At 44.4% G+C, this 23,334-nt stretch overlaps 3 protein-coding genes across 3 annotated transcripts; 1 reads left to right on the top strand and 2 right to left on the bottom strand.

Annotated features, from left to right (window-relative positions):
* Positions 1-9,550: 9,550 nt before the first annotated feature.
* On the bottom strand, positions 9,551-10,615 carry LOC117896606. Its single transcript, XM_034805039.1, has one exon. It carries the CDS (start codon positions 10,583-10,585, stop codon positions 9,572-9,574), a length of 1,014 nt encoding a protein of 337 aa, XP_034660930.1. The 5' UTR covers positions 10,586-10,615; the 3' UTR covers positions 9,551-9,571.
* A 793-nt stretch (positions 10,616-11,408) lies between these two features.
* Positions 11,409-12,994, bottom strand: LOC117896657 (cytoplasmic dynein 1 light intermediate chain 2-like). Its single transcript, XM_034805104.1, has one exon. It carries the CDS (start codon positions 12,832-12,834, stop codon positions 11,500-11,502), a length of 1,335 nt encoding a protein of 444 aa, XP_034660995.1. The 5' UTR covers positions 12,835-12,994; the 3' UTR covers positions 11,409-11,499.
* A 1,097-nt stretch (positions 12,995-14,091) lies between these two features.
* On the top strand, positions 14,092-15,898 carry LOC117898419 (Golgi-associated plant pathogenesis-related protein 1-like). The gene is made up of 4 exons (XM_034807797.1): positions 14,092-15,098; positions 15,160-15,294; positions 15,355-15,656; positions 15,718-15,898. The coding sequence occupies exons 1-4, from the start codon at positions 15,051-15,053 to the stop codon at positions 15,794-15,796; spliced, it is 564 nt and encodes a 187-aa protein (XP_034663688.1). The 5' UTR covers positions 14,092-15,050; the 3' UTR covers positions 15,797-15,898.
* The last annotated feature ends 7,436 nt before the right edge of the window (positions 15,899-23,334 follow it).

Here is a 23,334-nt window from a genome sequence, read left to right as displayed (position 1 = left end):
GACACTGCTGATAAACGTCGTTGTAATAATGATAATGGCTGACGTTGCATCCTGTTGCACAGTGGAACGGAAATGTGACAGCCCATAGAAGCTAATGAACTCATCGAGGTGTGAGATATAACTTAGAGAGGTGTGTACTCCACTTCCTGTTAAACCCTGCGAGTGGGACGACTCCTCTCGAGTTACAGTCTGCCATTCATCAACTGTTCGAGTTGGTCTTTCCACTGTTCTGCTATACACGCATTTACGCCCCTATATTTGAATCATTGCTTTTTTTCCACAACACATCTTATTTTCTTCTTCTATGTGGCTGTATCGTACAGCTACAATGGACAGCCAGAGAGACATTTAAAATTTTCGACGAGTTGAGTACATAATTTGCTTAATGGTGATTTATTGTCTGCCTGCTGGGCTACTCGGCGGCGCCTAATAAATGGTATTCCTTTTTTGGGGCAGGATACATGGGCATTATTCTTTGTGCTCCACATATCGCTCTCCGCCCATCTGCCCCTCCATGTGTGCCGGTTATTTGTTGTTGCCATACTTAGTTTTTTGCCTTTTTGCGGTAGCGGTGGCTTTTCAATCGGTTCGGTTTTCTCCCCCTAACTTTGTCTCATTTTTTTCGGTGGGAATTTGTATATTGTTTCACTTTTTTATGACATAGTTTTAATTCTGCACATTTTTTAGAGTGTTTTTTCTGTTTGAAGGTCTATATATTTAATTAAAATTCCCATTTAATGAGCTTAACTAATTTGCAGGTTTGCTAGACAGTTGAATATGTTGCAACTTTTTTGCATGAAAAATAATTTAATGAGTTTTGCTCCATTGAGGTGAAAAATCACTGTTTCCTGTACAACATTGTGAATAGAGTTTATGGCTAATCTAATAATAAACATTGTTTTTGAATTTTCATTATGTCACTGGAAAAAATCGAATTTGAATCAAAGATTAACAAATTCCATTATTATCCTAACAGTTTTATTGCACATTTGGTGGTCTATTAGCGTGAAAAATCTACACGGAAAACATCACAAAAATTAAATTAAGTTTGTGGAATCTGTCAACAATTAAAGCAAAGGAAACACAGCTCACAAAATGTATATTCGGCGGAACGGCGCTGAAAATGAAATTAATATTAAACAATGCGTGACATTTTTTGGGTGCAAAAAGAGCACAAAGCGAACGGAGGTGGCAGAGAAGGAGTGCTCCTCCAACCGCAACTCGTTAAAATTGTATGCCACAAATGGCTGCATGTGTGTGTGGCAAGAACAAACAAGCAACAAGAAGCCGAAAACCATGCAGCCATTCCCGAAAAAGTTAAACAAGCGACGACTACAAACAGAACAAAAACGAAATAAAAATAGTACAAAACAGAGGTGAAAAAACCCGAAAAGAATTAAAAATTCAATTCAGCAAAAGCCTGAAGATAAAGTTTTTGCCTTAGAATGGGGTTTATGGTAGAACAAATATTAGCAAAATATCACGTACACACGGGGAAAAACAATCACCAGTGTCATTTAAAAGAAACCCTTAAGAATATATCACGTGTAAGCATACATTTAAAAATCATCTTATCAAAATATTCTGATTACTATATTGTCGTGTTGCATCAAGATTATTATATTAACAATGCCAATGAGTCGGTTTCCTGAAAAAATACACAAGTCAGAGCAAAATTCCGTCCATATTCATCCACTCTCTGAAACACTTTCGAAATGCGTGACAAATAAAATATTTAAATAAATTTTCAGTGCCACAAACATTTTGACATGTTTCGCACTGACAAAGTGCCACAAAAAGTTGCAAATTGTGGTCATTGTGTGGTGTGGGAGGGGAAGGGAACAACACAAAAAAGTATAAATTTATAAAATAATTTCCACATAAAACGACTGGCCAGAGTCCGACCCCACGATGACTTTGCAGACGGGAGAGAATGCGTTAAGGTTTAAAGTTCAGAAAAAAGTTTAAAAAACCTCCCACATGAATGCGCATAAAAAACTAAACCATCACATCAAATGGTTATGATGACGATCATCATCGTGTGGACATCAGAGTTTTTTCAGCATTTGAAAATGGAAGTGATTTCATCAAATATTCATATTAACTAATTGGATTTGATGCCACTTCGCATATGCCCCGTGTGTCTGAATGTCCTTCAGAGCGGATATTGCCTCTCGATTCGCATCGGACTGCACCTTCCGCTACGGCCAGGGCGCAGTAATTTAATACACAATGTTTATTTTAAATTAAAAATTTATTTACACACATGTCACCTGTCTGTGCTGAAGGACAAACCATCCCAACGCTGCAGCAATGGAGTATTCTGTTTCAAGTGTTTTTCCATGACACGACGGTCTTTTCCTTTTGCTTACCTAAAAAGATAGAATAGATACTTTGAAATGTCTTTTATATCGTCACAAAGATAAGAAAACATAAAACTAACAAAGTTGTTAACAAAACTTGTTGGAAAATTTCCATAATTCTGGAAAATTCTCCTCCGCCAGTGCCTGTCTGTTATTGCCTTTGAATTGGTTAAGTTTCGCTCTTTCTAAGTGAACAAAACCTCTCGCTTTGAGTAAGTTTTTACTTGGGGAGAGACCATGGGTAGAACTTTAATTTCTCAGCCTTTTCATTAGCATTCAAGGCGTGGTGCACAGTAGAGAAAAGATGAATAAAATAACAGCCAAAGAAAAACAAAAACCAAAAGAGGCAGCGCAGCGGCTGAAGAAAAACAACGCGAAAATGTGTCAGTTAAAGTGAAGTATACACAACATGTGGGTGAAACGCGATGAACTCCATGGGAAAAACTTGACTGCCGCCAACGATTCAACTCTTTTGGGCCTCCTCCCCTCACTCTCGACTCTCCTCTCCTCTCGAAAGCCCCTTCTGCATTGCCATTACTTGCACGCGCCAAAAAAGTGAAAGAAAACGTGGCGAATATTGCGAAATATTACAAAAAAAAATTGTATATATGTATATATATTATATACGAAAATTGTGTGCTGTGCGCCAGTAACAGGAAACACAGAAGAAGATGAAGCAGCCAAAAGAGGGTTTTAAGGGTATGAAAAGGCGGGAGGGGAGGGAAGGGCAAGGAGATGTCGGAGGCGGCACATAAAAAAAGCTACAAAATAGCATAGAAAATTAATAATCGCGCAATTTTTGCGCCAGTAAACAATGAGAAAGTCTTGGCTCGTTAGTTTCCTCATTATTCTGAATTTTCCAACTTGCTCTTCCCCCCTCCCTTTTGCTATTACTGTAGACTTTTCTTTGTGCCTGCACCGTTTTTCCAGCTGCAGTCTAAATCGCAGAAAAGGACAAAACGCAACAGCAGAGGATGGAGATGGTAAATGGAACAACGGCGGCAAACGAGCCTTGAGGTACTCATAGTTGTTGTTGGATTTTTTTGTGAAATTGGGTTGAGTTCTCGGAGGCCGGAGACAACTGTCTGACAAGATGAAGAACAACGCGATTTCCACGGACAAAATAATAATGAAAAATGCGATTTAATATCATTTTTCATAACAACACAAATTTTGCACAGACTTTGTGCCATTTTTCTGTCTCTTCTCTCTGTCTCGCTCTCTCTCTCTTCGTTTGCCATCTGAAGTGGAGTGGAAATGAAGTGTTGGTTGTGTCTGGTAGAACCTCGGTTAGTTAATGGATTTCAGTTTTGTCATTGTTCTTCTAGACGGATCTCCACTAAGCTTCAGGATGAAAACTGTGGAAATTTCTGTTTGTTTTAGGAACAGAAAATTGTGGGAAGAGTAAAGCTTAGTTGGGCTCTTTTGTGGCAACTAAAAAGCGTTGAATGTCATAATCTTATGACCAGACAATGCCGTAAAAAGCGCTTATCTACGGGGAAAGCTTAACTACTTTCGATTAAAAAGTAAGTACTACCTCAATGTACACCAAATTATTTAAATGATACTGTACTCAAAGATAGCCACAAGTTGTCCCCATTCCAGCAGCTGCTGGCCAAAAGCCGAGCAAAACAAAATCAAATCAAAGGCCAGGAAAAGGGCCAAACAGCCAACAAGTTTTTCCAGCGAGTGTCAAGACTCGATGCTGCAAAAGCGACAACTAAATTATTAATGCACAATGAACTTGAAGCGCGAACTGGTCCGGACAGGAAGGGACAGGCGGCAAACCATAAAATATGGCCAACACACAACAAAAAAAGTTGGTAAAAAGTCTGCGTATATATGCGAATGATGCAAATGACATTAACTGGGAGAGAGTGGGAGAGGAAGGAAGAGTGTGTGTGTGTGTGTGTGTGTGTGTGTGTGTGTGTGTGTGTGTGTGTGTGTGTGTGTGTGTGTGTAGGAGTAGGGCACAAGGACAAGGGCAAACCAACGGTGTACAAAAAATTATAATACGTGAACAAATTGCTCATGGAATGTCAGACCTGCGTCCTGCGTCTGTCTCTCTCTTTCTGCCTTCAATGGCATTCCCCCATTTGTTTGTCATTTCATTTTGCATTTTAAATCAACATTTTGTTAGTCGAATTCCATGCTTTGTGTTTCTTTTTTTGGTTTTGTGATTCGCGGGCATAATTTTGATATGCATTAAAAACTTTTCAACTTATTTATACAATTTTTCATGAGAATTTCACCTTTTGAAGTACGAAGTACGAAAGCCAAACGAAATGCGTAATGATTTTTTCATTGCTGTTAAATAAACAATTAGGTTGGGCAGGGGGTGAAAGTTCTGCCAGCCAAGGGACAAAGATACGAGTACTTGAGCACAACCTCTCTCGTTCATTATACCAAAGGAGCAGGAGCAGCTCTGGGGCACCCCCAAAACTTTCGTCTCGTTGCGTGTGTGGGTCTAATCAAATTCTGTCATTTAATTTGGGCAACTTTCCAGAACATAAAGGTTAAATGTTGGTTAAAGCGACGGCAGGAAAGCCCTTTGGGGTGACCATTAGGTCGGGATTTAAATGGGGGAGAAAAGGTTTAATTTCACCTTTTGTGAACTTTGGGGATTGGCAGAAATTAGTTAAGTTTGGAATAAAAATGCTGTAAATTTAATGCAAATTCCCAAACACCAACAAGATATGCCCAACCCATTCAGATCTCAATTTCATTCCAATATTATTCGAATTCCCGCCGGCCAATAAATCATAAGAGTAGCACAATTATAAGCCCCATTTGATCCCCGTGCCCCCTCTGGGAAAATAACCAATTTATATTCAATTATCAATAACCATATATGAAGAGGTGGTGGTGGCCTTTTTTATTCAACCATGCCTTCTCCATAAGCTGCTTAACTATTTTAACTTTCCACGTGATTGTGGGGGCAATACTGGTTCATGGTTTCACAATCTGCCATATGCGTGCGGGGATTGGCCTCACCTTTTTTTTTCAATAAATTCCTTTGGCTCCGGCTCCAGGCTTCCCAAAAAGATATCCGAAACACGTGACAGATTTGCTTGGATTACATACGCATTATACACACAGATACACACACGGATACGCACAGGACACACAGAGAGCCACACAAATATGCACACGAGTATATGGATATGGGTGGAAATATCTGTGGATTTACTCGAACTTGTGGCTTTCTTTCTTGTTTCTTGTTGTTGTTATTTGCTGTGTTGGGCTGTTGGGCTTGCTGGCGCGGCAAAAGCGATATGTACCGAACTTTTATTCAGATGACACTTGCTCGAATGCCTCATCCGATTAGCGGTCTGGGCAACATCTTAATCACTGATTAAGTTGAGCGTAAGCCACGAGGCAACTCACAACCGACACACGATAGTCCTTAGTCGCAGCTCGCAGTCCGTAGCAGGATGTAGTACGTAGCTCGTGGCAGAATGCACTAGTACGTAGAGTAGCCGCAACAAAATGATTCCGCACTTGGCCCTTGGACACAACTGAAGCCCACGACAACGGCATTCAAAGTGGCTATGGATGGATGGCAGCAGCCACGATGCATGCCCCCGCCAGGAACCCGAGCTCGTGTTCCCCAAGAAGAAAAGCCGAGCACCCCACAAGCCGAACAGCACGTCAATTGGCAGTAGCCCAAGCAAAGAGAGCCAGCTAAGAGAGTCTCCGGCGCTTTGGGTGGGACGCTTGACGGACATGCGCTGTGACCCGTACACCAATGCCACCAACAGAGAGCCACGCGACTCTTCCAATGCCCCAAAACTCTGTCCCAAAGTTGTCCCAAGCGCCCAAAACAGCAACAGCTGTTCCCCCAAAAATGAAGCCAATGAAGCCCCTCCAAAAAGGAAAACAAAAAAAAAAGGAAAAGCATAAAAAGAAATGCGCTGTCGTTGTCCTCGTTGTCGGCTTTTGCTGTGACGCACTCTCGTTCTCTCTGAGAGAGAGAGAGAGTCCTGCGGCGTGTGTCTTAGGTCAGAAACTGTGGCATCTGAGTGTCTCTGTGTGTGCGCGCGAGAGGAGTGTCTGTTTGCGGGGAACGAATCCTTCGTCCCGGTGCTGGCAGAATTTTTAATTATGATAAATGCCCATTCATAAAAATGAATGGCATACATTTGCGTTGGGCTGCGTTGCGTGTTTATTTTTATACGATATCCCCTGCATAATTATTATTGCTATTATTATATATATCTTCCTCTCGTATGTATTTCCGCTCTCTTCTGTCACCCACCCCTTTGGCAACACTTACCGCCACGTCTTTCTTCCTTCTTTTGGCAATTTGTTAGCCCCATCTTTGTGTGGCCTTCGCCTCTCCATCCTCTGTGTGCACTTGACAGGCCAAGATTTATGCGACTGCAGTTGGTTGGCGATTGTTAAGGGCGGGCGGGCGGTCGGTGGGGCGGTAGGAGAAGGAAGAGGTGTGATTTGAGGGTGGATTGGGTGGCTGAGTGGCGCTTCAGTTCGGTGGTTGATGATCGACTGCCGGCTGCAGGTGTTGATGGCCCCAGATGTGCCTCAATCACCATCAGCGTCAGTTAATAAAATCAGAGCACGACATTTGATGAATTGTTGCTGATTTTTGCACAGCCTTTTAAGGGCCAAATCGTTTAGCCCGGCAATTAAACAGCAAGGCACGAGGCAACGATGAACATGAGTAAACGCCGAGAGTTATGCCATTATCCACCACCCCCACCCACTCACTATTGTGTGGTGGCAAAATCAAACGAAGTTCGATGGGAGAGGCGGGAGTCCAGCCGGGTGTCCGACCACTCGACAAAAACCAAATTGACCAAAGTTAATTTAACCACTGTAAACAAGACGAGAGTTGAGAGCCTGTGAGCCAGAGCACCACCCAAGCACTTCAAATGCTTCGCTGGCCACGAGAACATTCATGGCACAACATGGAGAAAAAAGAATGAGGGAAGGACGGGGGAACATATACGATAGGGACTGTAGTGAAAATCAATTGAAGCGCCAACAAACGCTTCAATCAATTTTACTTTGGCAAACATTGAGTGCAAAATAAATCACAGCCTCGACTCCGAGAGACTCGAGACGATGGAAGATGGTCTGGACTGGCGGGAGAGGGATTGCGGATTGGGGATTGGGGCTTCAGCTGCAGTCCGTGGGATTGCAGCCATGCTGCCTCCATGCCAGCCATGCAACTGTGGCACATCCTTGTGTTTATCTTATTTATGCAAAGCTGTGGCAAACACCAACAATAACCAGGGAAAACAGGGAAAGGCAGAAGGGAAAGGGATGTCAGACGCGAGGCAGCAGCTAAAAAATGAATGAATTCAATGAAATGCGGCTAAAAGCAAACCAGAGGATGCACAGGCAACAAACCGATTGGCAATGTCTGTGTGGTGTACGAGGAGGACATCATGCTACTTGGAGGCACATCAAACATCTCAAACGAAATGAATAATTTATAGACGCATTTCCACGAGCATCAGCGGCAGAGAAGGGAAAAGGCAGGGAAGTAAAGGGAAGGGAAGGAAAAAAGAGAGCACTTGTCGCGTAAGCCAACTGCAGTATGTTACTTACAGATACACGCACCATTCGCCACATTGCGCCGGAAGTAAGCCCAGCAGCAGTAGCAGGACACACACATGCCATCATTCAGGGCAAAAAAAAAAAAATGCCAATGCCAATGCAAATGTAAATGGCAACCTGAAGTGCTTCGGATTCTTTTGCATTTATTCTCATTGCCACATCACATGTGTGTACGTCGGACGCATCGTGCTGCCACAAATAAATTCATTTCACTTTGCAAACGAATATCGCATTTTGTAACCAAAATATCATGTGCATTTAGTATTTATTCAAACGAAAAGTGCATCACTTTGTTGGAGAACATTTTTCATGAAAATTTGTGGGACTAAAATCTGTAGGTACATGGTATATTCCTTCTTTATGTTTTTATCATTGTAAAGATCTTAAACATAAGTGACAATATCCCTCGCCCATCGCTGCAAAATATTTTGAAGAGGAAAAATGTATTTTTATTTTGCGATTATCCTTCAGGCAGCGTTCCAAATGCGATTATCAGGATATCAAAATCCGTTTTACACAATTTATATACGAGATATCTGCCATCTCTTTTGCTGTCGCTGTCTCTCACTCTCTCTCAGTCTCCCACTTTTCCACTTCCCCACTGCCGAGCAAAAAGTTTAAATAAATGACTGCACAAAACTTTGCTAATCTCCCTGAAAATATATAAAAGTAAGAGGAAATATGCCAAACATGAAAACGAAAATTCTCTGTTGGCTAGAAAAACCGACAACAGTTGACTTTGACTGCTGGTTAAACCGCAGAAAATATTCGTCAATTTTTGAATTGCGAGATCCTAAGAGGAATCAGCGCCAAAATAAGTTTCTTGTTCGTATTGCGTTGCGTTGTGTTGCGTTGCGGCAATGGCGAAAATATTAATTTAACTTTTAGCATTAGACGGGCAAAGACACTTGAATGGAGAACCTGTGCGACATCCCGCACGCCCTGAACCACAGCTCTCGTTAGATCCCGGCCACAACAGGCGTCGACTGCTGGTATTTGCCCCTCTTTGTATATCGCTTTGGTGTGTGGCTGGGGATGTCTGTCGTCTATTTGCCTATGCGAAATTTGATGCGATGTCTGCCTCCGCTGATGGTCGTGGTGCGGTGCTCGTGTCGCTGCCGTTGTTCTGTGCGGTCATTATCGTAAATTTTTATGCTAAATACATTTTGTTGTGGGGACCCCGAAAAACAGAGCGAAACACCAAAAGAAATCCGCAATTATCTGTAGCACAACGAATTCGGAATGCTCTGGATAACAATACGTTGATATAAATAATAACTAAGAAATATAACCAAACGTGCAAAATCGCATACGTATCGATTTTAAGCTTAGTTATTGATTATTTGTGACTTGTCGTTGATTTAGTTAGTGGTTTTCTAAGCTTTCATACAATTTTCCGCCAACCTTTCTTAGGCGAGTGTCTATACCGTTTCCATCAGAAGCATAGCTGGAATGCAAACATTTGTGGCAGCTGTCGCCATGGCTACAGCAGACAGTACAACATAATCATCTCCGTGCCATGTTTAAGGGAGGGACTGGACCCAAACTGGACTAGATTCAGACTGGACCCCCAACCCCCAACTCGGCCAAGACAAATTGAACCATTTGAAGACAGATTTGTGCGTTTAATAGGTACAGGGGCCGAACAACTTCTCGTTGCGGTAGAGGAAGGTCAACAACTCCGGCGGATGCATGAGCCCGTCGGTGCCCATGAAGGCGTTCAGCTTGCCAATCGCGTAGAACATGTGGTCGTGGAACCTTTTGGCTTTCAGTTTCATGTAGTCGATATCCTTGAGGGCCCGCCGCTTCTGCTGCTGGTAGTCCAGCTTGGTGACCAACTTGTCCAGGTAACACTCCATCAGCTTGCGCTCAGTGTCGAAGTATGTGTTGCACTCGCCGCCGTCGACCTTCTCCTGCTCAACGAAGCGGAAGCGCTGCCGGCAGAGAGCCTGCTCCCGCTCCAGGGTACGCTTGAAGGAGTCCAGCTCGTTGAGGCTCTTCTGCAGACGATCGGCATGCTCCATCTCCTGGCAGATGCTCTGCCGAATGTCCTTTATGTTTCTGTCAGCGGCCACGCGGCACATCTGTAGCTCCACCAACTGCTGCCGCAGCTTGTGGTTGTTGCGCTGCAGCTCCAAGATGTCGGGATTTGTGTTGAATGCCAGCAGCTCTACGTCCATGTTCACGCACGGATCGATGTCGGGGCACTCGGGTACGCGGGTCCCCAGCTGGCGATTGACCTCACCCACACGGCCTTTTATGCGATTCACCTCGGCCAGGATGTCCTCCAACTGCATTTCCTCATCCAGTGTGGATGGTGACGACTGTTCGCTTGTCTGCTCCTCCTCTTCCTCCTCGTGAATAATCTCTGAACCCTTTCGTTTCGGATGACTTGGCGCTGGTGGCGGCACGCAGTGGAAGATCTTTGTCTTCTTAACCAATGGGAGATCAATGAACTTCCATAGGGTTTCGGCAGGCGGTACATGAGCCTCTGGCACACATCGAACTAGTCCAGGAGCGCGGCAGGGCAAAAGTGGATGAATGCCTTGCTTCTGGGCCAAAGGCTTGGCCACAGTTGGCGCTTTAGCAGGCAGAGCAATTTTACTGAAATTTGGGCTCGATATGGACGGGGTCTCCATGGTAAGAGAATTATTAATAAATAAGCTAAGCGGCAATACGTTTGTTAGATATGATTGAATGAAGTTAGAGCCAGGGTATTTTTTGACAACTATTTCTATGTGACACTTGATTCGTTGTGCTGGAAGGGAGAGTGGCAAACGAGAGGAGGGAAGTGCATTGCACCTCTTATGGATTATTATCCGCGTGTGGCGTGCACCCACTGCGGTTTCCTAACGCTGACATTTGCAAAAGAGCTTAGGCAGCAGCAGGCACTTAACCCTCAGCTAACACAAACATTCACATTGTGAAAACACACATGGGACCTCGACCTCATGTAGGTGGGGCCACAGATGCACAGACGGAACCCGCCACAATTCATCTTCATAATAAAACTTAATGCCAGCGACAAACAAACTTAATGCGAATTTTAAATTACTTAAATGAACGAAGAACAACAGCAAAAGCGGAGAAGCATAGAAAGGCGAGCTGAGGAGAGAGCTTAAAGTCAATGAGTGCAAATTCACTCATGATGTGGTAGAATTGTGTGTGTGTGCGAAAGTGCAGGAAGCCATAGTGGGGGAGATACCCTGAATATTGTGAAGGGGGGTCTAAATGCTTTAACTCCTTATTCCCTCCCCCTTTTTGCACGCGCATGCTGCGCCCATGCTTCTGCTGCTGATACATGTTTCTCTCTTGCACTCTCGTTCTCTTCTTTACCTGCGCCAGCCGCGCTCCCACTGCCTCTTCAAGCTTCAGTCTGGCATTCTTATCGCAAAATCTCTCTGCGGCGTCGGAATCGTCTCTCCCTCTACTAAACTCCCTCCAGCACTTTTGCAACGCAAATGATTTGCTGCCCAATTTGTGGTTTATTTTAATCTGCCAATGTTTTGTTGTTGTTTTGAGTTCGATCGTGTCGGTTCATGTTTTGTTGCGTTTACTCTGGTTTCTTTTGGACTTCCTTCTTCTTGATGCTGCTCGACAAGCGATCCAATTCTGCGCCCAACTTCTCGGTGTCGTTGCGGCCAGACTCCGACTCCGGACCATCACCAGTGCTGCTGCTAATTGGCGGCTTCTTCTGCATAAGTTCAGCGAAGAACTTGGCCAAAGGACCATCGGGATCAGGATTCGTGGGTGAGCACTGTCCAGTGCTGGTTGGGTGTGTGCGGCTTATGGAGTCGCCGCCTCCCTCTACATCGGCTAGATCGAGCTTCCTGAGTATCTCCAATTGGCGGGCCAGAAAGGCCTGCTCATCCACGGTTTCCACAAATTCCAAATCTCGACTGAAAATCGAACTCCCAGTGAATGGTGCCTTGATGACGTACGTGTAGTCACAATCGGGGTCGATTCCAGGGATGTTTTCAGTCAAAATATCAATTTTCTTCAGGGTATCCCAGCCAGCCGGAACGAGTACTGCATCCTGTTCAGCGACCATCGGGGGAGTTTGGAACGGCAGACCATAAAGACGATGAAAGAGATACTTCTGCAGGTTCTCACAGGTTGTGGCTTTTCTGATGCTCGTGTAGAAGAGTGCAGCGCCGTGACGGAGACAAAATTTGCGGATCCATTGCTGCATAAAATCGAAATGCTGATCACCATACTCGTGCTCCATCTGAAAGGCGGCCCCCATGCAGTCCGTCTTTGTGACCACAACTGCAAGGTCGACACCAATATTTGTGGTAAGTGCATCCTTAGTCAGTGGCAACAGTTCATCCACATCGATTTCCTTGTTTTGACACCCGTTTGTTGGCTGCAAAGACGATCCTGTGTAGCAGTAACTCTGCCACTTTGTTACAAGGCGCTTGCGTGCCGCTTTCTTCTGCTCGGCAGCCAGCGGCAGGCTTTCGATGTGGCGTTCCAGTACGTTTATCCAATAATTGAGCTGCTCAGGCCAGGCCCAGGGTTCCATCATCGAAACTGTAAGCATGACGAGTACTTCTCCCAAATTATTTTCATTAAGTGCAATGGGCAACAGATTTGTTTGCCCCGCGTCACCATCCAATATCCAAACTACCAACTGCGTCTTGTCACCATTGCTCTCGTCCTCAACATCAATGTAGCCAAACTCCAAGCCGGCACCATATTTTGGGGGCTTCTTTCCCTGCAGCTGGGCAATGAGGGAAGTCTTGCCGGTGCCATTTTCACCAACAACGAGTACTGATTTGTTCGACACCAATTTTCGGAAGCCACGTTTTTGCTCAAACAATGTGGCAAGCCATAGATTCTTCTCTACCTTTGTTGTTCCCACTTTTACTGCCTTTTCTTGTTCCATTTTTTTCAGCTTTATGATAGTTTTTATCCCCTTCTCAATTCTGATTACTGAATTTTTGACTTTTCAACCTGAAAACAATTGACGACAAAGTCCTAGGGTTTCGAAAAAATTTTAAATATCGATGCATAACACTTTTTTCTTTGTTTTAATGTATTGAATACATTTGCTCCAATAAATAATATATGTACAAATATGTTATTTTATTTAACCCAAAGAGCTGATTTGGTAATGCTTTTTTAATGTTTAATACCCCAAATTTATCAGAAAAAGGCGGTCCATTGAATACCTGAAACCGGGGGCAACGGAAAAGAGTACCAAAGAAATCAACCGGGATATTGAATGATTGAACGGAACAACTCGCTTAGTTGAATAGAAAGGCAAAGGGAAAGGCAAAAGCAGCGAGTAGAAGCAGACAACGCGCATTGCCATTGAATGACAGCGGAAAATGAAGTAAAATCTAATTAAAAACCTTTTGCCCGATGCTGAACCAAGCGAAAATCACAATTGTCAGCGGGAAATTCACGCACACCTGCACACCTACCACCAGGGAGGAGAGAGATGGTGGAGGTGGAGGGCAAACAAACCCGATTTGCCAGCGACAGTGAGGGGCAATAATACGCAAACAAATACGAACACGAACCTCAACCTGAACACTGTGCGGAGCGGAGCGAGTGGAAGCATTGGGCAGGTGAAAAACATACGTCGCCTGTCCGTCCTTCCGTCCGGATGAACGAATACGGGAATCTGGCAAAAACAGAGCGAAACTTTTTGGACAAATAGAGGAAAAAAAAACAGGTGAACTGCCAGGGGAAAAAGTTTCCCCATCTTCTTCTGTTTTCGCCCTCTGGTTAGGATGGTTGATGGTATGGCATGGGGAATTTGGCAAAGGATGGGGGCAGGGCACAGATAACCTCCAGCAGCAAATGAAACGCGCTGTTGCACACGAAAAATAACAAGCTGCGTTGGTCAATCCATCGAATGTCGGTCAGGGCTGCCATCAGGGAGCAACGATTGGATCTGGATAGCAGGCAGACGGATTGGGGATCGGCACAGCTGCACAGCAGCCATCGTCCTGAGACAGTGTTGGCTCTGCTTAAATCAGAAGAAATTAGGTCTGTCACATCAGGAGACTGTATTCGGTGTTATAAACTACATTTAGTATACCCATTTGAATGCATTTTATATTCTTCATCCCCTTGACGTCTTTTAGTGTTCATTTTTGTCAAAAATGTTGAATTTTTTGTGCGCTTTGTTGGTGTTCACCATTGTGTGGCTGGAGATATGCCATTGCCATTTGAATGCCACACTCCCTGACACCCAGCGTTGACACTTTTTGGTGACTCTGTTGCTTTCATTCCGCGCACAGTTGAGCTTGCCTTTGTAGTACCTAAATTGGATTGTGGACCGACCAAAAACTAAATAAAACACACAAAATTAAAAAATGAATTGCCCTGGCAGTGACAGAGGCAGGCCTCTGTGTTGCTGCTGCTGATGATGGTGCTGGTTTCCCCTGGAACTGATAGTGGGAATATGTTCATACATGGAATGAGGAGGGGGGAGGAGGGAGATATTTAAGCGCGCGCCTATCAAACACTGACGCCTCCGCCACACAATAAATCTTTGTCAAGGGCCCAAATTGACATTTTACAACCAAAAAAGCCAAAGCCAAAGCCGAAGCGGAGCACAAAGTACTTACTTTGCAGTTGTTGTTCGTGTCGCCGCTGCCACGCTGATATTGTTGTCAGCAATGATGGCCCAAAGCATCAGCCACATGCGTTGCGGCGACTGGGCCACACACGGGGAGTATCCGGGAAACAAGTGGGCCGATATCTAGCCCGATGTTACCCCCAACATTCAAACAATTTAATATCTCATGTGGGATGGCGGAGGCGTGCCCGCTGTCGCTGACGATCCCCACTCATCACATTATCCTTTGTCCTGGTCGCGGCTGCCCATGGCCCTATATTGAAGTCATCTGTATGGCCCGTGTCCTTAATGCTAGAATGCATTAAGCCTTCATAAAGCTGTTAACAACAAGGGGAAACTGCTGGAAATAAAGAGTCTATTCCTGATGCAAAACAGAGAGAAAAACAGAGAGACTAATGTACACATCTGCCTAATTAATATAGCCCTGAGAATTCTGTCTGTCCTACCATAAATCTTTAGTTCAATTTTTCCCAATTTAAATTTTCAATTCCCCAAAAAAACGTGTAATAATGCAGGTCCATTCTATATCTATTCTGATGGTCTTAGCATTTTCTGGGGTAAGTGCAATACAATAAACAATACAAGTTACAAACTCAATTGATGATCGATCAACTTTAGTTGCAGTTTGTCCAGGTTCATGCTGGTTTTGCTGAGGATTCACTCAAAATGCATAACGAGTATAGGGCAAAGCACGGTTGCCCAGCGCTTACATTGGACCAGGAACTAAGCGCCGGTTGCGAGTCCTATGCCAAGGTATGGATGCAACAGGAAAATAAATAAGACACGGACTATCTAACTGGTTGTCATACACAGATATTGGCCGAAAAGGGTTCATTGGAGCACTCGAAAGAAAAGGGGTTTGGTGAGAACTTATGCTACACCAGCGATGACGCGACTAGCTGTGTAAAGATGTGGTACGATGAAATATCCCTATACGATTACAATAAGCCAGGTTTCTCCATGGAAACCGGGCACTTCACGGCCCTTGTTTGGAAGGCCTCCACCAAACTGGGCATTGGTAAGGAAACCAAATCTGGTGTCAATTACGTTGTGGCACGCTACCAGCCCTCTCCCAATGTACTGGGAGAATTCGAACAAAATGTTCCCAGAAGCAAGTACGTCTTAAAGCGCTCTTTTACTTCAAAAATTAATATTAATTTCGTCTTTTCCTATTAGCAATGGTGTTTTCCATTCAGTGTCATTTGGCTTTGTGGTTGTTGCTGCAGTTTGGCATCTCATTGAATTGATTGCTTGAAGCAAAGCTGCGATTGTGATTGGTGGTGCATTTTTATTTTCCAAATTCATGTACAAAATTCCTGTAGCATAAACGATGAAGTGACTTTTCATGGGAAGCAAATCGAAGTAGTTGCTTTTATTCTTAGCTATAATCGTCGTCCTGCATACAGTAAGTACTGGATAAAGACCTTTGCCAGAAGGATAAGTTTGCGGCTGGTGCTGTCTGCCTAAATGTGCTGCTAATGATGATAGTTTCGCAAAAAGGGTACCAACACGAAATTGTATTTGGAATTCAAATAAGCTTGACACCCAATCCCCGTGGGGCCAGGACCAGGACCAGGAACCCAGGGAACCCACATATGCATACTGGGGTATGGGCTGTGCTGTTGGGTTAATTTGAAAACGTGCGATAAGGAAATTCAATTTTTTGCCCCTGCTAACCAGGATCTGGCCTGCTTTTGCTGTATGCTTTCTGTTCTCTTCCTTTTTCTTGTTGTATTATTTTTATTCGTTCTTTTTTTGGCAATCAGCATCGAGGCAAACAAAATTCCCCACTGGCCGTGTGTCTGTCGCTGCTGCTGTTGCTGCTGCCGCCTTTCTCTCCCGTTCATGGTATTGTAATTTAACATTTTGTTGTCGTCGTTGTTTTTTTCCCCATTGGGAGCTTCCCAGAGAGTCGTGGGGCCTCGAGCAGCTGCCGGCAGCGCATTAAATCCTTAAGCACACATTATTATTCAATCAGATATGAAGTTTTATTTATACCTTTCTTTATTTTTTCTGCCTCTTGCGTTGGTTTTTTTCGGTGTTGTCATCGGTTTCGGATTCGGCATTTGGCATTCGGCATCCGGTTTCCTGCTTCCTGGTCTCCATGCGTGGATTTTTGGATTGTCTTGGGGTGCTGCTCCGCCTAATGACATTCAAATTGCTTCCATCTCTGGCGCCCATTTCAACCTTTCATTTCAAACACTTTCCACACACAGGAAAAATTAATGGAATTGCAGACCTCTCGCCACCGCAGGGAATACTCGCTCCTTTTTGTGATTTTATATTTTAGATTTAGTTAGAAAAGATATTCTCACTTGATGCACTCAAAACTTCAGAGCGTCAACGGATAATTTGACTGTGTTTGCCAACTCCATCGTCACTTCATTGGGGTTTGATTTCCCCTCGTCAACTATTTATAACTTGAAATTGGTCGTAAAATTTATGTGCATCATAAATGCGGCACTGACAAAATGTCATGAAATCAAATTTACACACAAAACCATCCCTAATGACAGCGCCGAACAAACTTCCACGCGAAACGAAAACGCGCTGGACCCGGAAAATTCACCTCCCGGACGCCACGTGGGTGGAAAACTTGGTGAAAGGGCTGGCTGCCATTGGCCTGAAAATTGTTTAATTACGCCTCGCGTACTTAAATTGTAATGGCGCTGACCTAATTGAGAAATAATTAAAATTAAGTGCATGCTAAATTGTTATTAATTATTCAAGTGTTCACAAAGATTCAGCCAGGCACCCGGCACGAAACCAGGACACCAGAACCAGTAACTTCATCGATTGCGTTTTTCTTCCCCCAAAAATAAGGGAGAAGCGAAGGATACTTTGTTGCAAGTGTCGCCAATTGGCAAACTGCGGCACTGAAAGTTATGGCTCCACGCAGACAAATTAGAATTGCATTTTCACTGGGGAGGAAGTGCTCGGTCATAATTGTTTGCCAGAACGCGAAATAAATGGGCAGAACTCCCCACAAACGAGCGTTTTTTTGGCTGGAGTACTGTACTCCTGGATGTTGGATTTCTCTGAGAAAAAGGTAATTTACTTCATCGAATGAATGATGGCCGTGCAGAACATGTTAAATGCGCCAACCACTCGAAACTAATGCACCCACGCATGGAGCCAGACATTCACTAGGGTGCTCGAGTCCTGTTGCGACACATTTCAATATAAATTATTGTCAATGGGAGTGCATAAAATGCCGGCATGAAGCTGCAACATAAAAGGGAAAAATAACCAACAAACAGACGTTATTCATTGTTAAAGCCAATGCAGACCCATAGCCGAGAGCCCAGAGCCAAGAGCCAGCGCGACGACGTGACTGCAAGGAGATGGATGCACGGGGCGTATGCGCAATGCGATATGCAACAAATTGCTAAACAAATCAAATTTATTGCCAGAGTTGCGTCGAGTACGAGGAGTACGCATGTAAAGCGTCACGGAGATAGCAGAAATTAATATGACTCGCCATTTGTTTTGCTGCTGCTGCCGTTGCTGTTGCTGTTGGTTGTTGCTGTTGCTGTTGCTGGGGCTGTTGCTCGCGGCTGCCTCTCGTTTTGGCTATCAGCGTTTGTATAACTTCATTTGGGCCTGGCTACTGTCTGCTGCCTGCTGCCTGCTCTGTTCTGTTTGCTTTCTCTCTTGTTTTTCTTTTTGCTGCACTTCTTTCTGTTAAACTGTATTTTTGCACAGAGAGAGACACTCACAGGCACAGTGCGCAGGCTGCATGCATAAAAACATGGCGGTTGGTCCGACCGGAAGTCCGTCTTGTGCTGCGTTAAATTTATGCCAGACTGCGGCTGCTGTTGCTGCTCTCCTCTTCTCAGTACAATGGGTGAAATGAGCTGAGAAAAAGGTAGGTTCTGCTTGAGGTAAATATCCTCAAGGAATTCTTCTTTAAATTTCCATCAGGTTTTCTTCAGTTATTCACTTGCCTTTAAATTGATCCAATTTCGAAACGATTTAGGACTCGACTCCACTTGTGCTGCCCATTGTGCCCCAATCGAGGCAGTTATTATTGTTGTTGATTTTTATTTTCTCAATTAGGAAGTTGTTTTTATTATTGTTGTTTGTTGCACACATTTAACCAAGCTAAACACCCATACAGACACACACACACACATAGAGGAGAAAGGCAAAAAGAGGTGGGGAAAGGAACAAACATGGCGAGGCAGACACTTATTCATCAGGCAGGAAGTTTGCTGGCTGCCATCATTGTTGCTGTGGCTGTTGGCTGCGGCTGCTACTGCTACTGCTGTCGGGCAGACTTGTTAGTTGTTCCGTGGGTGTTTGCCGCTCATGCAAATTGCATAAGTAACAAAAACGTGGCAACAAAAAATAGAAAACAAAACGCAGAGGAAAAAGGAGGAAAAATGGGAAAAAGAAAGCAAACACCAACAAGGAAACATGGTGGCAAGGAAAGTTGCTCTCTCGCACTCGTACTCGTATATTTTTTGAATTTATATTTAACTGTATTACAAGGCAACAACTTCAGCGGCACCCCCCAAGCCTCCACCCGGAATCGGAAGTTATAGTTATGCCGCTTGCGCGAACGCATTCCGCACAAATACGAGTACGACTATATATGTATGTGTGTATGTATATGTAGGAAAAAAGCAACAAAAGTTTATTTAAAACTTTTGCGGCTAAGCTTGTTACTTGCCAGCTACTTTCGGAGCCCTACAGGCCCCACCCCAATCGACCCCAACCGACCCTCTGCTAACTCGTTTAGTTCAAGAGTTCTGCTCTACAAAATATTTAAGCTGCAGTTTTTCTTTTTACTCCTTCCTGTTGCAGATGAATAGAGGCCGAGCAGCATGCCATAAACATCACGGAGCGAGCACGTGTAGCCCATTGGTAGTCAAGTCATAAAAATTACACAGACTTTGGCTTTGACTATGCCATTAACCTTTGCCCAAGGCTTCACCTCTGGCTGTGGCACTGCCACTGACTCCTCCCAATCTCATCTTAATCAGCTGCTGGATTAACCAACTTTATATAGCTGCTTAAATTTTCAACATTCTAGAAACTTGAGCAAGTTCCGGGGCGCTGCGGGATGGGCATCATAAAAATTTTCAATTTCATTTGCCTGGCACAAAGGAACCCCAAACCGAGGCGCAGCCTGCAGGCAGGAGGCGCCTAGGGCACGATAGAAGGTAGCAGAAGGAGCAGATGTTGGAGCAATAGAATGCTGCAGGAGTGATGCAGGAGCCGCTGCAGGAGTTGGGTCAGGAGATGCAGCAGTAGTTTGAAGCACAGCCAGGCAGATGGAACTGCAGGATGCTGCTGGCATATCGATGACGGCCAGAAGGATGCAGAAGGTCGAGAGGAGGTACGGCAGGCACCCAGCAGAGTGTGGGAGCCAATAAAAGTGTCGAACGTTGCCTGACAAAGCGCTGTCCTGCTTTGTATTTATGATGAGCCGTTCCGTGCCAAAGTCCCTCCTGCGGGTCAAACTCCTGCCATCCCTGCCAGGGACCACGCTAGTTCTGGCTCTGGCTCTGGCTTCTGTCTCCTGTCTCCTGCCTCTGCCTCCTGTCTCCGTGTCCACTCAAAGCAATGCCTGGCAGTTGGAGTTGAGTTTTTGTGCGGGTCACAGTGGGATGCCTAACCACTCGAAATGGGAGCACAGAGAGCGGCACCACAATTGATGGAATTCCAATAAATTCTCTCAACTTTTCTGCATTTCTTTCCTCTTTGCCAACTGGAGAGTGTGTGTGTGCATGTGTGTGTGGCTGTGCAGCAGATTTTAGAGCCATATTTTTGTTGGGCATTTGAATTTTGAGCTTTTCTTTCCTCCATTCCTGCTCTTTTTCTGAGAAATAAATTATGGCTTAATTTAATTTGAGGTGCCTGCCGCCTGGCAATGTGGCAAAATGTGTGTCTGCGGTTGCTGGATTTATATGCACGACCCCCATGAGGATGAGATTAGTTGCCAATTCGCTTCGAGTCTTCGAATGATTCATAGCTAGAAAATTTCAGTTTTCTCCACTCTCACTCGCTCACCCCCCTTTTTGAGGTCATAATTAATCTTCTACATTTATAAAAAAATAAAGAAAACTCGGCACCAAAATGAAGATGTGAAAAGCCAGAGGCCGGCAGTGCACAGTCGAAGGGGAAAGCGAAAGTTGAAAAGGCAAAAAAAAAGAAAACCACCAACAAATAAGCAAACAACTGGAAATAAACTTTTTTTTTGGCTGTGAAATTTTCTCATTAAGCGCAATGCAGTTTGCCACTTCAGCGCGCCTCAGCGTACCCCCAGTATCCCGCTTCCGGCTCCTGGCTAACCGGAAATGCATCAGTGTCAGAGTTTCGTTCGTTGGTTGCGCAATTTCGTTAAGAAGTGCGCAAAGTTGTTAAATTTTACGATTTAATTGCGAAACTATTAAAAATTACGTCGCCTCTGTCGCTGCCACTGGTGTGGCTGCCACAAGCATCACCACCAGCAGCAGCAGCAGCAGCAGAAGGAACAGCCTGTGGCAGGAGGAGCATTGCAAAGTTTTAAGTATCAAAATGGAGCGCTTAATGATGCCCCCTACACACATACATACAGAGAGAGAGAGAGAGGGAAAGACAGCTATCAGTGACTTTGCCGCGGCGTATCTGTGTTGCACATTCACAAAATATGCTGCCTACCCCCACACCATTCTGCGAAATCACTGTGCCCCATTCTGTTCCTGTCTTTTTTTTTGACGTTTCGTGGCGCCCCTCGTAAATATAATTTAAGGAAAAGAGTTTATTAAACTTACAATTGATGAGGAGGGATGGGAGAAGGAGGAGGAGTAGGAGGAGGCTCTTCCTTCCATAAGTAATAAAATGACAAAATGAAATGGTTAAATTAATGTGCAGCGTAATCAGCGTTCCGACTGCCGCCGCCACCGCGACAGAGAACCGAGAATATGTGGCAAAAGTTGGAATCTCTGGCCCCGGCACTCAAGACAAATTAACTTAATTACTCCAAACTGACTGCAAGAGAGGCTGGCAAATGTGGCACTGACTCCCCACGTTGGATCCAGCATCCACCATCTCCCAGTCACGGGCCAAAGGTGAAAGTTTCACATGGCATTCGGTGCAAGTGCAAAGTGGAGCATGTCCGCAGGGAAAATGCAGTGAAATTGCAGCAAATGATTTAAGATGAATTCCGAATATATGTACATACACTTTTATAAAATTCTTTGAACTTTCTACTAATTTCATTACATGTGCATTTGCGTGTGAAAGTTTTCTAAAAGATAGAAATAGGATATCCCCCAGGACACCTTTAGGTTAAAGAGTTATTTCTGGTTGTGGTTTGACACAGTTTTTGTGAAAGTTTCCTAATGCTACTTGGAATTGGTAGAAGTACATACGAGCATGTCAAACGTATTATTGGATTGATTGGGTAGCTGATTGTGAGATTATTTCTTGGGCTAACTTTTCGGAAAAAAAATAAATAACTATTTCCTTTCAGGATGTTTTCAGATTAAAGAGAAACTTTTTAAAAGCATTTTCCTTCAGCGTTTCCTTCATGCAGATTAGGGAAAGGAATATAAAATTCTACCGCAAATCGGGAAACGTTTTCCACATTTAAACATTCAATGTTTAATGGCTTAATGCCTTATCCTCCTGCAACGAGCACTCGACTATCAATTTGTACTGATGTTCATGTACTTACTCGCCCCGGTACTCGTACTCGTCCTCTTGCTCATATGAGTTATTTGAATAGATTGCAATTGATATAAAAACCCCAGTCTGCGGTTAAATTGTAATGCATTGTAGATAAACAATAATTACGCACATTTGAGCACACGCACACACACACAAGCACACACTCTGGCAAATTAACTTGAGCGCATACTTGTGCCAGTAACTGTGCGGTGCGGCTGTGTGGCAGTGGGGATCATGGGAGTCATTTGTTGCTGTGAATGTTGGTCACTTGGTTGGTTGGTCGCTTGGTTTGCTGGCCTGGTCGTTGGGTCTGTCTGGCTGTCTGCTCTGTTTTGGTTCAGTTCGGTTTGGTTCGGGTTTGGGTCTGGCTTGGTCATTACAGATTTATCGCAGCATAATGTAGGTGTGCACGATTTATGCACAGTTTGCTGAGAGCGACAACAGTAACGATGCCAACAAATCACAGCAGAGGCAGCAGCAGCAACAACAGCAATGATGATATGGCAGTAGCATCAAGAAGCGCCGCAACAGCGGCAGCAACAAAATGGCCGGCAGCCATCAAGCGGCAACAATGGCAAACCGGAGGCATCATCCATGTGTGTGTATTAGCGTTCTCTGTGTATGTGTGTGTGTGCTGATTGCCACCCATAGCGGGGCGTGCAAGTGTGAGGCCATCTCCTCCGGACCACAGGCTCCGGACTGTGGCTGAAACCCCTCTGACCTCCTCCCTGCATATCACTTAATGGTTCACGGGTGTGTGTGTATGCGTCTGCCTGATGCGGAAACGGAAACGCCCCACAAATCGTGACCTAATGATCGGGCTTTTATTTAATTAATTGTTGATAACAGTTTCATGCCCAGCAGAACTGCGTCACACACACACAGAAAGGGGTTCCAGCTGCCGCTCGACCCGCGACCTCAACTGGTGGCCTGACTCCAATCAGAGCTTTTTTTTGTACAATGCATTGCTGGGCACACACACGGACCCAAATTGATCTCTCAACCATTAATGATGGCGTTGAATAATTTCTGAGATTTTTGTTTGCACATTTTCTCGGCCATTTCATGCAACATCCGATTCAATATGGCCGGACCAGGGCCAGAACCAGGAGCTGAACCAGAACCAGAGTGCTC

Source organism: Drosophila subobscura, chromosome O (assembly GCF_008121235.1).
Source record: "Drosophila subobscura isolate 14011-0131.10 chromosome O, UCBerk_Dsub_1.0, whole genome shotgun sequence".
Classification (NCBI taxonomy): Eukaryota; Metazoa; Arthropoda; class Insecta; order Diptera; family Drosophilidae; genus Drosophila; species Drosophila subobscura.
The sequence above is the reverse complement of the archived record's forward strand: the minus strand, read 5'-3'. Positions and strand labels throughout refer to the sequence as shown.